The sequence below is a fragment of the Arachis hypogaea genome, chromosome 10, assembly GCF_003086295.3.
Source record: "Arachis hypogaea cultivar Tifrunner chromosome 10, arahy.Tifrunner.gnm2.J5K5, whole genome shotgun sequence".
Lineage (NCBI taxonomy): Eukaryota > Viridiplantae > Streptophyta > Magnoliopsida > Fabales > Fabaceae > Arachis > Arachis hypogaea.
The window spans coordinates 7,681,820-7,697,111 of NC_092045.1; the positions used below are offsets into that span (position 1 = coordinate 7,681,820).

General features: G+C 36.1%; 4 protein-coding genes across 5 annotated transcripts; 3 read left to right on the forward strand and 1 right to left on the reverse strand.

Moving 5' to 3' along the window:
• The first annotated feature begins 5 nt into the window (after nt 1-5).
• On the forward strand, nt 6-2,580 carry LOC112715034 (protein trichome birefringence-like 11). Its single transcript, XM_025766770.3, has 4 exons — nt 6-704; nt 1,291-1,680; nt 1,764-1,922; nt 1,997-2,580. Exons 1-4 carry the CDS (start codon nt 265-267, stop codon nt 2,337-2,339), a joined length of 1,332 nt encoding a protein of 443 aa, XP_025622555.1. The 5' UTR covers nt 6-264; the 3' UTR covers nt 2,340-2,580.
• Nucleotides 2,581-2,618: 38 nt separating this feature from the next.
• On the forward strand, nt 2,619-5,495 carry LOC112715031 (3-dehydrosphinganine reductase TSC10A). 2 transcript variants are annotated; one of them, XM_025766767.3, is made up of 4 exons: nt 2,619-3,432; nt 3,651-3,798; nt 4,326-4,616; nt 5,190-5,495. In XM_025766767.3, exons 1-4 carry the CDS (start codon nt 2,896-2,898, stop codon nt 5,210-5,212), a joined length of 999 nt encoding a protein of 332 aa, XP_025622552.1. In that variant the 5' UTR covers nt 2,619-2,895; the 3' UTR covers nt 5,213-5,495. The 2 variants fall into 2 exon arrangements, with proteins under 2 accessions (XP_025622552.1, XP_025622553.1); XM_025766768.3 differs by having other exon boundaries at nt 2,704-3,432; nt 5,193-5,495.
• A 119-nt stretch (nt 5,496-5,614) lies between these two features.
• On the forward strand, nt 5,615-9,223 carry LOC112717258 (ATP-dependent (S)-NAD(P)H-hydrate dehydratase). The gene is made up of 11 exons (XM_072204075.1): nt 5,615-6,053; nt 6,460-6,519; nt 6,763-6,772; nt 6,921-7,072; nt 7,551-7,627; nt 7,740-7,849; nt 7,935-8,073; nt 8,144-8,250; nt 8,504-8,569; nt 8,684-8,812; nt 8,899-9,223. The coding sequence occupies exons 1-11, from the start codon at nt 5,945-5,947 to the stop codon at nt 8,924-8,926; spliced, it is 987 nt and encodes a 328-aa protein (XP_072060176.1). The 5' UTR covers nt 5,615-5,944; the 3' UTR covers nt 8,927-9,223.
• Nucleotides 9,224-13,590: 4,367 nt separating this feature from the next.
• On the reverse strand, nt 13,591-15,292 carry LOC112715032 (nuclear transcription factor Y subunit C-3). Its single transcript, XM_029289580.2, has 2 exons — nt 15,188-15,292; nt 13,591-14,495 (listed from the first exon to the last, which is right to left on the reverse strand). Exon 2 carries the CDS (start codon nt 14,465-14,467, stop codon nt 13,748-13,750), a length of 720 nt encoding a protein of 239 aa, XP_029145413.1. The 5' UTR covers nt 14,468-14,495; nt 15,188-15,292; the 3' UTR covers nt 13,591-13,747.

Sequence of the window (15,292 nt, forward strand, 5' to 3'; positions counted from 1 at the left end):
TATGTGGCATTAAATCAAATATTAAACTCCAAATAAAAAATAAATATATATATGTTCCATCCATTCATCCCTTGCTTCTTCGGTTCTTCCACACCCAAATGTTGTTATTTTTTCTCTTTGCCTTTCTATCAAAATCCAATATTTAAATTTACCAAAGTGACCCACGAAGCAAGGCTTACAAAACATGCTTCCCTTGAATTCAGGGCCATGAACATGAAAGAAGAAAAACCGAAGAGAAATTAAAGTCCCATACATGTTCCTTGCATGCCACTCTTTCCAACTTGTTCTTGTTCGAATTCTCCCCAAGAAACCATGCCGATTTCCGAAGCCTTTCGAAGAGTCAAACTTATGAGGCTGTTGGAACCTTCTGTTTCTGTTGGTCTTGCTGGATTCTTTCTACTCATCACGTGCTGCTTCTTCTTCTACTTTGACTACACACCATTCGGATTCTTGGCTCAATCACAAACCCTTGCTTTGCCTCCGGTTTCGGTTTCGGAACACAGAGATAACAGCGTTGATGAGTTTCTTGGAGAAAAGGAGTGTGATTTTTTTCAGGGTAAGTGGGTTTGGGATGAGAGTTACCCTTTGTATGACTCAAAAGATTGTAACTTCCTTGATGATGGCTTTCGTTGTTCTGAAAATGGTAGACATGATTCCTTTTACACAAAGTGGAGGTGGCAACCCAAACATTGCAACTTGCCAAGGTATGTTTTTCACTCTCTCACTCATTCTCTTATCAGATTAAAGAGGAGAAAAAGTCCCATTTTTGCATTAAATCAAGAACTATAACCAACAATGGTCATTGGTTTAATCATTTTTTGGCAGCGGAGAAAATAACGATGGAGGTTGGAGAGGATAAATTGATGAGAGTCTAATAATTATTTTTTGTGGAAAAAGTCATAAGCTATTATCGTGTTGACTTGTCAGCAAAAAATTAAGTTGCTGATATTAATTTTGAGAGCAAGAAATTTGAAAACAACATAATAATATTAAAAATCTCAATAGGGGTGTGTCTCTGAACATACCTTATTTAGCATCTTTTGAGGGGGACCCAAATGGTGGCGTATCCTTTGTATACTTGTGTCACATATACAATATTCTCTAAACATATCAGCTTTGTGAAAATGACATTATGAACCTTATTGGATGATGAGAACACTTTCAATTAATTTGAATTACTTAATGACACTATGAACCTTATTGGACTTTGAGAGATGATGTTATTTGAACCAAGAAATAATTCCATTAAACATATTGGTTTGCTACTGATGTTTTAAAAAAATATTACAGATTCAATGCAACAATGATGTTGGAAAAACTGAGAAACAAACGCCTAGTGTTTGCCGGGGACTCAATCGGAAGAAATCAATGGGAGTCATTCTTATGCATGCTGTCTTCTGTAGTCACTAACAAGAAATCAATCTATGAAGTAAATGGCAACCCAATCACAAAGCACAAGGGGTTCTTAGTTTTCAAATTCAGAGACTTTAACTGTACTGTAGAATACTACAGAGCTCCATTTCTTGTATTGCAAAGCCGGCCGCCGGCCGGCGCTGCTAGAAACATTAGGACAACCTTGAAGGTGGATAAAATGGATTGGAACTCTTTGAAGTGGAGAGATGCACATGTCTTGGTTCTTAACACAGGACACTGGTGGAATCATGAAAAAACCATAAGAGGGTAATTCATAATTCATTCCTATGTTACAATTGTATATGTGGTTGTGTTTTTTCACCAAAGAAGTAACTGTTTCATATTTGCTCAGGCTGTTATTTCCAACAAGGTATGGAAGTTAAGATGGAAATGAAGGTGGAAGATGCATATAGGAAGTCTATGGAGACAGTGTTGAATTGGATACAAGATAATGTAAATGTTAACAAGAGTCAAGTTTTCTTTCGTACATATGCACCCGTGCACTTCAGGTTTGTAATTTGTTGCAACAATTGTTATGATTTATTCAAGTTTTGCATATATTTATCCAGTAATGTATGAACAGAAGTGGAGATTGGAGAAGCGGTGGAAGTTGTCATTTGGAAACACTGCCAGAGCTTAACATGTCATTAGTGCCTAATGATAACTGGTCACAATTCAAAATAGGCAATTCATTGCTATCATCACACAAAAATAGCACTCAACTTGTCAAGTTGAAAATATTGAATATAACAGAGATGACAGCTCAGAGAAAAGATGGGCACTCATCAATCTACTATCTTGGTCCGAATGGCGGCACGGCGGCACTCCATCGGCAAGATTGCAGCCACTGGTGTCTGCCTGGTGTACCTGATACATGGAATGAGCTGCTTTATGCAATGTTCATGAAACATGAAGGCTTCTCATAGCAAGGAACTTCAAAGAGTCATGGAATTCTTTTTTATTTGTCTTGGGCAGCAAGGACTCACAAATTGTTCTCAACAGTCTCAAAAAGACGCTAACACGTTACACAGTACAAGACTTGAATTTTGGAGTACATATATACAATCATAGATAAAAGCCTTTGATTGTGCAGATATTTTGATTAGTGTTGTTATGAACATATTTCTTCTTTTATGTTATTACCGGGAATATAGTTTTGAGGCAAAACTCACACAATCAAACCTTCTCACATTAAAGAGGGTACAATATTGCTAGAGTATAACATAGGCAGTGCAATTAGGTATTCTTTTAACATGGTCTTTTATTTAACTTTTAGAAGAGAAAAAATAAAAAGTAAATAACTCTCTTGATGTTTTGATTTCTCTGACAAATTATTTTTGTCTTTAATTCATTTATATTAAAATATATTTTAATAATTTTGTTTTCTAAAATTATAACATATGTAAATATATTAAGACAAAAAGAAAAATGTTAGTTGGTTCATAGCTCGTAACGACTTTCCAATCGAAGGAAGTTTCAGCAATGGCGGATGCGTACTTCTCTCTCTTCACCCTCATCGTTCTCATCCCCTTAGCCCTCATCGCCTTCGTCTACTTCCTCGTGCGCCCTCGCCCCGTCAAGATCCCGATCAAGAATCGCCACGTCTTCATCACCGGTGGATCCAGCGGCATCGGCCTCGCCCTCGCTCACCACGCCGCCGCCCAGGGCGCCCGCGTCTCCATCCTCGCCCGCTCCCGCAACAAGCTCGAGGAAGCGCGCAATGCCGTCCGCCTCGCCACCGGCATCGACGTCTCCGTCTTCGCCGCTGACGTCAGGGACTACGACGCCGTGAAGCGCGCGGTGGACGAGGCTGGGCCGATCGACGTGCTGCTGCTTAACCACGGCGTGTTCGTGGCGCTCGAGCTGGAGAAGCAGGAATTGAGTGAGGTCAAGTTCACGCTGGACGTTAACCTCATGGGAAGCTTCAACCTCATCAAGGCGGCGTTGCCGGCCATGAGGACCAGGAAGGACCCGCAGCAACCGGTTTCCATCGCTCTTGTCTCTTCGCAGGCCGGTCAGGTATAAATCTTCTACACTCTGAAGTTTTGCATGAGACTCTGCTGTTGATTGAAAGAAAGCTCAAATTCAGTGGAAATTTTGAATCTAACAGTCTTTTAGGGTTTTGGATTTAAAATTGGTTTGGATATGCTGGATATTTTGAGTGTAAGAGGAATGAACATCTGGTTTAGTAGATTACTGTTGACTGATGTGGAATTTATGTTTACATATACTTTTAGGTGGGAATTTATGGTTATGCAGCTTATTCTGCCAGTAAATTTGGCCTCCGTGGTTTAGCAGAAGCATTGCAACAAGAAGTTATAGCAGATAACATTCATGTCTCTCTGATCTTCCCTCCGGACACGGATACTCCCGGATTCGCCGAAGGTAATGAAGTGTGTGCTTTAGCTTATTTCTTTATGCATATTAGTTTTGGTGATATACATCTAGCTTCAAATTTTGTGTTGATGAGAGAAGTAGTATTCCTTGTTGAAGCATTTTCCATGAATTTGAACTTGCTACTTTAAGCTCGTAATATATGTGAAAAGAGGAAAAAGCTACAGATTGGAGTGCTTAATTCTATAGTGTATAACCTACACTGAAGTTATGTTTTGCTACCAAGAATTGGTGCATTGATTACCAGATTTCTTTTACTTGTAACTCAATATACTGTTGACTTAATCATTTCCAGCTTCCTCATTAAGTCATTATTGTATTATCTTTTTAGTATATGATCTCATGCATTTGAACTTATTGTCAAATGTTATAACGTTGATCCTGATTGGAAAATTATAGACAGTCAATAGCTCAAGATAATTAGATTTATAAAATGAGATCCGTTGATATAATCTCCTGGGAAGTTTACTTATTCCTATAACATAGTGGTAGTACAAACTGAAATGTTACTTTTACAGAAAACAAGAGAAAACCAGAGCTCACCAAAATCATTGCATCCTCTTCTGGTGCAATGAAACCTGAGGAGGTTGCTCAGAAAACTTTTGATGGCATAAAATCTGGGAGCTTCATCATTCCTTGCAATTTGGAGGGAATTGCACTGTCATTAGCAACTGCAGGTTTATCCCCTCAAAGGTCATTCTTAATGGCCACAGTTGAGGTTCTTGCGGCTGGAATACTGCGTATTGCAGGACTATGTTTCCAGTGGACTTGGTACACAAGTATAGAGAAGTGGCACAACCAAAGAAAAGGTAAGTGCTTGGCAGGAATGGGAGAACATTTCTTACCATTTTCTAGTTTAATAAATAAAGTCCTGGTTGAGATAAATCACAGAAGACCAATAAAGGTTTACTTATTCATCACTATTGTCCCTATTGTTTACCTAGCTTTTAGTCTTTTAGATCACCTTCTTTTCTTTTCTTTTCTTTATTTATTATTTACTTTTTCGCCTGATTGGCTCTCATTTATGACCAAAATTTTTCACATCTATCAATTTAGTGCTGTCGAGGCAAATGGTGTGGTTGTGGCAACCACTAATGGTTGCTTACAGTTAGTTGGTCATGACGGAGAACCAAATTACAAATGTTTAATAAATCTAAGGACCAAATAAAACTTTCAGGCAACAGGAAATAAAAGTCAAAATCGAGTAAAAATATGGGGATCTGACGAACAAAATCATTAAACCATTAATAAACTTGAATAGTCGTTTACTTAAGCTTTACATTAATGTTAACAAGGTGATCATTTTATGCTAGCACAGTCTTTGAAATTAGCTAGAGTGAATTGGATGTAGCTTTTGTGGAACTGATGATTTCTACTTCTAGCAGGTTCACCTCAAAGGAGCTGAAACACTTTGAGCTCGGTCCTTGTTTTAGGAGACTTGTAGCGGATATTGCAACGTAGTTTTCTTCAAATCTGCTCTACACTGATATATGGGGAATTTTGATTGATTGTCAACTATGTGATCTCGATCAAAGACATACATTCCAAATTTGTAGTTTCTGACATAGAATCCTTAATATATTTGATAGAGAAAGTGAAAAACGAAAATAAAGTTACATCTAGTTTTTCAGGTCTGTCTGTCAGTTTTGTTTTATTAAGCAAATGAAATGTTTTGCAATTCTGAATCATTCATTTTCCACGGTCCTACTTTCAACTTTACCAACTTCACCTTTTCTTTTTTAGTAAGAGGTGTACGCACTACGCTTCCATCCTTAATTAGTTATTTTAAGAGACTAATGGCAACCATAAAGATCGATTCATGCAATTGTTTGAGGTTAGCTAACCAAGAATATCAAAGTTTCTACATAACTCATAAAGCACTAATCATACTCCTAATCCTAATTAATGAACATAATATGCGACAGGCTGAATTTCATTTCAAATTCAAATATACTGGTCAAGTAAGGAGCACAAACAATGTCTCATCCAAACTCCAAACACATACATATAGCACAATGATTATCACCACAAACCCTAAACCCTCAATTGGAAAAAAAAAAACCTTTTAAACAAATGGCTTCCCTATCAAAGTAGTTTGATTTCCAAAATCCAATTGGGGCAACGAGAGGCGCATTCTATGAACTTCGTTCTGGGAACGAGAAGGATTCCTGAGAAGGCGAAGAGGGTGGTTATTCTGGTTCAGAATCAGATTGGAGAAGCACGTTTTGGTGCTGAGCTTTTTGGAGGTAAGGCTTGAAATCAATCTGTATGCTGAGGTATCCAAATGCCAACGCTCCCAACACCACTATCCCTGACCTAATCGCGTTCATCTTCATATTTGCCCTTGGTGGAGCCATGCCTCTTCAACTTGAAAAAGCTCGAATCTTCCACAGAGAGAGAAGGATTGAAAAAGAAAACAACTTTGGCGAATGGAACGAAAAATAAATGTTGCAAAACGACACGTCATTTTATTAAGCGCTACCGAATTGGGAACACGTGCACTCATCCAATAACGACAACCAGCTAAATTTAAAATATAAAAAAGAAAGAAAGAAAATTTTCTCAATTTTCAGTGTTATTAATTACTGAATTTTAAGCTGGATCATCTAAAGCTCGCTGCTGATTTCTGAACCAGTGGCTTTGAATTTGTAGACGTCTTGAAGCTTTCTGTGTTCCTCAAACCACCGCCCTCCTCCGCATTTGACCATTCAGGTTGGTGCGTTGTGCTTTATTTTGCTCTCTCCACTGTTTTCTCCATACCTTCTCTTTCAATTGATTCATTTAAAATAAAAAGTAAAAAAAAAACTCCTTTATTCACTGATGATTGTGTTAATGTGTTGCGTCAACGGAAAAGTTTGGACCTTTGAGTCTTATCTGCATTTATATTACGGAATTTGGAGCTGAGTTGTATCAGAATTTCTAATGGATTGATTGAAATTGGTGGGTTTTTTTTAGGCATTTGCAGGTAAGAAGCTTTGGAGGTTTTGAATAATATTGTTGGTGGGTTGTGAATAGGGGATGGTGTTGATGAAACATGTGATGAGTTCCCAACAGTTATCCTTGTTGAGCTATGCAAACACTTGCATGCTTATGGCTTCTTCATCTGTTTACAGAAGGCAACAGTTCTTGATAAGGTCTCTGGGAGGTGGCATTGACCATTCTAGAAATATGCAGCAAGACTTAAGATCTGTTGAGGTTGATGCTGAGAGTGTTATTAGATCAATTACTCCTGCCCTTGATCCTACTAGACATAAAGGCCAGGCAGGTACACATTTCTTGTCATTCCATATGATAATAATCATAAGAATAATAATATTAGTATGCCTTCTTTGAATTAGAGGTTTCAGGGTTCTAACCTGGAAATGGAAAAAACCCTCACTGGAAAACTTCAAACCCACTCAAGTCGGATCAATTAGTTGGATTTCTAGTAATAGGTCTTGAATGTCAGTGATTCGATTGGGACTTGTTATTCATATGCACGTATATATGTTCTTTCTTTTAATTTCTTACCTTTTACTTTTCTAGACAAACCGTAACAAAATGATTCTTAGCTATTGCAAATATGCCTTAAACTTTTACTATCTTGAGATGAGTTATGTCAATCTAAGAAAATTCAGAAAGAATTATGTTGTCACATGTCATTTATGACTAGAGGACTAATCCTGTGATATTTATATTTATGTTTGTGGCTGGACAAATAAATAAGAAAGATCTGATTTTTCTTTTCTTATGGTTTAAATCAGGAAAAATAGCTGTTATTGGAGGGTGCCGTGAATACACAGGTGCTCCATATTTTGCTGCTATTTCGACTTTAAAAATTGTTGGTACCTGCACTTGTGCTTACGTTAGCCTTCTATTGCTCATTTAATTTTCAACCTAGTTTTGTTAGTTATATTACTTATGCTATGCCAACCATTTTCCTGCCCACGCAGGGTGCGGATCTGTCCCATGTCTTTTGTACAAAAGATGCTGCTCCTATCATCAAAAGCTACAGTCCAGAGTTGATTGTGCACCCTGTATTGGAAGAATCATACAGTGTCAGGTACAGCTTCTATGTAACCTTCATCTTACTCCATGCACATTTCTGAACTATGTGGATGTTGTTTGTAACCAGAGACTGATTTCAGGGAGGAGGACAAGAAAACCATATCTCGCAAGGTTCTTGCCGAAGTTGACAAATGGATGGAAAGATTTGATTGTCTTGTCATTGGTCTAGGCCCGGGAAGAGATCCATACTACTGTTTTATTGTTCATCCTTCTTTTACTTGAACAACATTTTCTTGTACCAATCAAGAATGTGATGTTCTTCTGGTACTCCATACTACTATTTTCATAGATGTTTGTAACTCTTTTGATTATGGTTATTATGCATGCAGTCAAATCGGTGAGCATATATGGTTCTCCTAGACGATGCGGCGGCCAAGGTGATATCCTTTCTGGAAGGTATGTAATTCTTTGCTCATGGTGTTTGTTAAATTCCTCTCATGAAAGAATGTGTTGTATCTTTAGATGGCTCCTGCATTTATAGATATCATTATATCAGTTTTATTTCCAGGTAATTAATTATTGCTATTTAAAATTGAAGAAACATTAAAATGATTGATAGGATAAGTCTTATCAAACATACCAAACAGGCCTTAAGATCAAAATTCAAGATTTTTGAAGTAAAAATACACCTTTTTTTTCATTGTTGCAGTGTCGCTGTCTTTTTGTCGTGGGCACGCCAACATATCATAGCTGCTGATCCAAATTCAAATCTCAGGTTATATAACATTATTTTACCTACGAATCTACAATGAATCATGTTTTCGTTTTTGGTTAGGCGCAGTGGCCAACCCTATTAACCTAAGCCTTTTTTTTTAAATTCCTTTTTCAGTTGTAAAAATTCAGCTGTTCTGGGATGCGTTGCTGGGTCTGCAATGATGAGGAAGGCTGCTTCACTTGCATTCTGCCATAAGAAAAGATCAACAGTCACTGGTGACATTATTGAGTGCGTTGGAGAAAGGTAGAGAATCTTCTACAAAGAAACATTTATCTATTTTCAGTTTTTCAATGATCTTAATTCTTAAGCTCTTGCATTCTTTCATGCAGTTTGGAAGATATTTGCCCTGCCACTTAATGCTGTTTTGTGAAGACATGTGAAATTACTGTCTTAGCCTTGCCCAAAAAGTAAGGCCTTGTTTGAACTAGCCATGAAACGATATTACTCTTTCTCTTTGTTACTGTTTTTTTTGGTGTTTCCTTACATCAATGTATCTAGATATGAATTACCCGATCAATTATGACATAGTTTGGCACATATTCATACAAGGATCCGTAGAAAATGGTTTGATCAGAGTAGAGGAAACTTAGGTATATCTACCGGTGTCTATCGCAGAAGTTGATTGCTAATGAAACTCCTCTACTTATTTATATATTTTGGTGCTTACTATACTTATGACATGGTAAAATAATGGTGTCAATTGGTAGAAAATCAAACAAAATGTATTCAGTTATAATTGGATTATTAAAAACTGAAAAGAGATGTCAGATGATGCAAGAGTAAGAATTTAATTATTGGTATAAATTATTAGTATAGTTGGATTAATATTTTCTAATAGTGTATTGTTAAATATCTTCTGGAAAAAGTCAGAGAGAATCTATTTGTCTACTTAAATGAAAGTAAAATTGTTAAAATACATTGTCAATGTTAACCTTTTTTTAATCATGTATCAATTTCTGGAGTCATGCAATTTGATGTTGGTCTTTAGAGGGAAGGTTCGTAGTATTTAGTGTGACATCATGAGATAATTTTACATTTAAGTCACTTTAAGTGTTACAATAGACAGTGATGGATTGCTTATCTCCTATGAACCACAAGTAGCTAGGCATCTGTTGTTGGTCTTTAGAGGGAAGGTTCGTAGTATTTAGCAGTGACATCATAAGATAATTTTACATTCAAGTCACTTTTAGTGTTACAACAATAGAAATTGATGAGTTGCTTATCTCCTATGGACCACAACTGGTTATGCCATTTTCAAGTTTCAACGCTAAATTTTTACTCCATGATGATGGTTGAATTTTAAACATGTTTAGTTTTAGTTTCTTATTTAACCATGAGTCAAGTCGATCATTTCGTTTTTAACTTAATCAACAGAATATGTATGTGTGCAATAATTAATTGCAATTGTTGCAGCTCAATAGTTAACTGATATTTTATTAAAGGCTCGAGACTCAGTTGGTCCTTCAATAGACTAAATTGAGCCATTAAGTCACCTAAAAAACCAAATTGAGTTCGATACTTTTTGATACCCTTAGTGTGACGTAGACTAACTGTTCAAATGCTATACTAGTAGTTAATTACACACACACAAAGTATTAGATGTCCAAATTACTAAAATAGTTATAAAGCAAAAATTTAGAGACCAAATTAAACCTTATCTCAAAAATATTAGATGTATATATTATGTGCAAAATATGGTGTTGACTTACAGGTTATTCACTATTAGAAACAAACAATGTAGACTCCACTCGAATTATAAATATAAACTTTGAATTCAGGGAACAACATGTAAACTACTTCCCTTGAAGCCATTGAGCCACTACCCCTAGTTAGACCCTTTATCAATTCCATGGATTCCTTTCCTTCCAATTTCAAGCAAGCAAGCATTCTGGCTTGGTCATTATGTGCAATCATGTTCACCACATGCATACACGGTTCTGATTCCAAGATCCACTGCAATGAGAAAGACAAGCAAATCCTTTTGAACTTCAAAAATGGAGCCATAGATCTATCAGGCCTCCTCTCTACATGGTCCTCTCAACAAGATTGCTGCCATTGGTATGGAGTTGTGTGTCACAACTTCACCAGTAGAGTCACACAACTCAATCTCCCTTGTTCATTTATAAATGGCTATGGTTATAATAACTTCATTGATAAATCACACTGTCTCTCAGGTGACATCCCCATATCTTTGTTGCAAATGGAATTTTTAGAACACTTGGATTTGAGTAACCATGATTTCTTAGCTATGACATATAATTCCATGAATAGTCCAAGTTGTCATAACCTTTCATTAGGTAATCTTCCTTATCCGTGTGAAAAATCTTCAAGTCTTCATTACCTTGATCTATCAGGTAATTTAAACCTTCTAATTCACAATTTGAAATGGCATTCTAGTGCTTCCTCATTGAAATATATTGACCTTAGTGGTATTGATCTTCGCACGGAAACTAATTGGGTCCAGTTAATGGCCATGCTTCCATCATTGTCAGAGTTGTACTTGGTTGATTGTCATCTTGATAACATGAGTCCTTCTCTTCATTTTGCTAATTTTACTGCACTTGAAGTTCTTGATCTTTCCGTGAATGCAATTCACTCAGAGGTGCCTAATTGGTTATTCAATCTTACTTGTGATATCTCTTATATTTACCTAGACAATAATCTTTTGAGAGGTGAATTACCTAAGGCAATGCCAAATTTTCAAGTCTTGAAATACTTGATTTTGTCTAACAATGATTTAAATGGACCAATCCCAGATTGCTTAGGTAAACTTGAGCATCTCACATACCTTGATTTTTCTTCAAACTTATTTTCTGGACCTCTTCCTATAAATATAGGAAACCTGTCATCTTTAGTTGCCTTCAAGGCCACGTCTAACTACTTTACAGGAGTTGTGTCTGAAAAACATTTCACAAATCTATCAAATTTAAAGTTCTTGTTTGTGGAATCACCAGACATCATCTTTGATTTTGACTTACATTGGATACCTCCTTTCCAACTTGATGGTGTATTTTTGGGTCCTGTTGGCCCTAAACCTCCTCAATGGTTGTGTACACAGACATCTCTCAAGTCCCTTGGTTTTGCGAACTCAAAATTTTCATTTGAGACTGGAGACAAGTTTTGGAGTTTTGTATCCAAAATTGAACTTCTCCAATTGGTGGGCAACTCAATAGATGGGGACTTGTCAAATGTGTTGCTTAATTCTTCTTTCATACAACTATCATCAAATAATTTGAAAGGTGGTCTCCCTAGATTATCATCAAGTGTACGCGTTTTCATGGTAGACAACAACTCTCTATCAGGATCCATGGTTCCCCTTTTGTGCCGTAACATGGACAGAAGAAGCAATTTGGAGTACTTGGACATGTCCAACAACAAATTATCTGGAGGGCTTACAGATTGCTGGACGAATTGGAAATCGTTGCTTCATATCAGTATAGGAAACAATGATCTGAGTGGCAAGATTCCCCCGTCAATGGGATTGTTGAAAAATCTTACATCACTCCATTTTCATGAGAATAATTTCTCTGGAGGCATACCTCTCTCACTACAAAATTGTCACTCCTTGTTGATCCTGAATGTTCGCGAAAATCGCTTCTCAGGAAGTATACCAAACTGGCTTCCACACAAAGCAAGGGCTCTCCAACTAAGATCCAATCAATTCGCTGGTACCATTTCACCACAGATATGCCAAATGCATTCCCTCACTATCTTGGATTTTGCAGATAACAGAATCTCAGGACACATACCAAGCTACATAAACAATATCACAGCTATGGTTGTCCATGTTCGATCAGTCATTGCAATTGGCTACATCTTTTATATTGATGGTATGTGTTATATCATACCAGAAAATCTTATGCTGCTTATGAAGGGTAAATGATTAGAATATGAAGACTGGAATTTGATTCGCATTGTTGACCTTTCAAGTAATGATCTGCTTGGAACAATGCCTGCACAAATGTTTAGCCTCACTGAATTGCACTCCTTGAACTTGTCCCACAATCAGATAGTGGGGAAGATACCAAAGGAAATTGGCAACATGAGAGAACTCGAGTCCCTTGATTTATCAAGGAATCAACTTTCAGGTGAAATTCCTGAGAGCATGTCAAACCTGTCTTTTCTTAGTTACTTGAACCTGTCATTCAACAACTTAACAGGAAAAATCTCATCAGGGACACAACTTTAAGGTTTTGGTGCACTCAGCTACATTAGAAATCTTGATCTTTGTGGACCTCCACTTACAAAAAGTTGCTCACATGATGGTATATTTGGTGGCACAAAGCCTTTGAATGATGATGATGATGATTCTCAGTTTTGGTCATCTTTCTATATGGGCATGGGGGTTGGTTTTGCTACCTGCTTTTGGGGAGTGTGTGATGTCATATTCTTCATTAGAAAGTGGAGATATGCTTATTTCAAATTTTTGTATGACTTAAAAAATCGGCTCTATGTCATGGTGGTCACAAAGATGAACAAACTTTTCAAATAGCCCTCAAAGTAGTGTTTTTCAAGTTTGTCCTGCTATTACAATATATATTAATAGTGCAACCAAATTTTGTGTTTTAGATTATTAAGTTTCTTTATTGTCATGAATAATATATCAATGTTACAAGTGTGGGGCAATACTTTTATTACAAATAACCTAACTTTATGAGTACTTATAATTTATTATATTTATCTATTTTAAAATGTCATTTTCTTATGAATTTAAAGGATTAAGTTCCTCTAAAGTGAAGAAGTCATATCTAATCACCCTTAAATCAAGTTAGTGAGTGTGGGATTCACACATAATAGAAGTTACAAATGTAAGGGTGATTAACATCTTTATTAGTTTACAAACTTTCTCACTTTAGATTATCTTTTTCTACTGTTAAAATGTTGATAGATCTAGTAATCTGTAAAATCCAAAGTATGTCCTTATCTTGGACTACATATTTACAAAAAATAAAAAAATCTACATTGTTGTTTCTGAAATTGCTATTGAAAAATAGATTCATATTTTATAATTTATACTAAGATGAACAACAATAAAAGGATAGCATATATAAAAAGAAAGAGAGAATTCTGACTACTTAATACACTTTTCTGGCTGAAGTCAAAGCTGAATAAATACATGCATCTAATAGCTATGTCCTCACTATTATATATTTTCTCCAAGTGACCATTACTTGCTCCTCATTCATCTGAATCTGAAGAATGATTTTGCTCCTTTGGACACACAGCATGAGTAGTATTTTCACTATTTTGCTGCTCGTCAGTATTATCTTGATTAGGAACATGTCTTCCCACCAAAGGCATTCTTGGAGGACCATATGGTGGTGGACCCATAACATGTTGAGGTGGCACATAATAGTTGCAAGGAACAATATTATTATTGCATCCACCTCTTCTTATACCAGCATATAAACTAAGGTCCACGGTTTCATCTCTAGGGACAACATCAACATGAAAATCAAACACATCAGTTTTTGTGACTGCAGCAGCAATGTCATTCTTCTGAAGTGTTCTCCTTTTGTTCTCTTCAGCATTATTCCAAGCCCTCATTGTCAATTCCATGATGAACATTTCACAATCCTTGGAAAATATAATAGGAGCCTCTGCTGATATCATTTTTACATTTTCATCAGCCTTCATGATCTTCTTGATTCTAGCCAAGGGTAAGTTGTGGATCCTGAAATCGGCCGCTTGTTCAATTTTACGGTACTGATTGTCCCAAAAGTTGTGAAGTTTTTGGTGAAATTCTTCTTGTTGTAGGTGGTGGTAGTGGATGTAATGGTGAGAATGTTGATGATCTCTTAAGAGAGGTGAAGGAACAGAAGGACCAGCTACTACCTTGGTGTGTGATGGAGTGCTTGTCCCTCTTGTTGCAGATTGATCACTCTCTTTTTTATCCATAGTTTTGTTTTATGAGCTTCAAATTATTCTATGAACAAACAGTGTATATCATAAGAAATAACATTAAGAAGAATACATTTAAACAATTAATAAATCTTAATTAAACATGATAAAGAAAACTGCCATTAGTCCCAAAAAAAAAAAGTATATGATACATGCATCATGATTGATTAGTCAAGAAGGAAGATGCAAAGTTTGCAATGATATGTATCCTTCAATTTGCACTTAAAAAGTATAGTTTTGTTACTTGAATAGCAAGCTATGTGAAATCATTCTGAGGTTGGTGTCTCGGTGACATTGTATATGGACTTATATGTTATATCCATTCACATAACAAATTTACTTATTTTCTCTTAATTTCAAACATTGATGAGATTGAATCAAATGTTCCATATCTTGACTTATGTGATGTATGAGAAAAGTTCCCTTAATTTTTTAATTTTCACAATGAAAATAATCCGAACAAACATTAAATGGAAAGAGAAGGGGAAAAAATACAAGTCATTTATAAGTATAGTATTCTAATCAAGTGTATATAATACTGCATTTGTGGGTCATCCTTGCATGCAATGTATACAAAAATGTAAATATATATCCAGAACTATAAAATCCACCATAGAACCAACTACATGCTTCATGCACAAACATTTTTATGATGTATGAAATTGAACTGAATATGAATACAATAAAGAACACAGAGAAAGCGATAGAGATACATACCTCAACTACAATTAGAGATTTCAGTTCTGTGGAGAGAGGAAAAACTGAAAAAGAAATGTAAGAATGGTGCTTATAACGCATGATAATATTTTTTGTATGACGAAG

Coding starts and splice junctions, on each gene's coding strand:
- LOC112715034 (XM_025766770.3), top strand. CDS start 265: ATGCCACTCTTTCCAACTTGTTCTTGTTCGAATTCTCCCCAAGAAACC. Junction 705..1,290: donor AAACATTGCAACTTGCCAAG/GTATGTTTTTCA, acceptor AAAATATTACAG/ATTCAATGCAACAATGATGT. Junction 1,923..1,996: donor TATGCACCCGTGCACTTCAG/GTTTGTAATTTG, acceptor ATGTATGAACAG/AAGTGGAGATTGGAGAAGCG.
- LOC112715031 (XM_025766767.3), top strand. CDS start 2,896: ATGGCGGATGCGTACTTCTCTCTCTTCACCCTCATCGTTCTCATCCCC. Junction 3,433..3,650: donor TCTCTTCGCAGGCCGGTCAG/GTATAAATCTTC, acceptor ATATACTTTTAG/GTGGGAATTTATGGTTATGC. Junction 4,617..5,189: donor GTGGCACAACCAAAGAAAAG/GTAAGTGCTTGG, acceptor TTCTACTTCTAG/CAGGTTCACCTCAAAGGAGC.
- LOC112717258 (XM_072204075.1), top strand. CDS start 5,945: ATGAACTTCGTTCTGGGAACGAGAAGGATTCCTGAGAAGGCGAAGAGG. Junction 6,054..6,459: donor TGGTGCTGAGCTTTTTGGAG/GTAAGGCTTGAA, acceptor TTGAATTTGTAG/ACGTCTTGAAGCTTTCTGTG. Junction 8,570..8,683: donor GATCCAAATTCAAATCTCAG/GTTATATAACAT, acceptor TTCCTTTTTCAG/TTGTAAAAATTCAGCTGTTC.
- LOC112715032 (XM_029289580.2), bottom strand. CDS start 14,467: ATGGATAAAAAAGAGAGTGATCAATCTGCAACAAGAGGGACAAGCACT.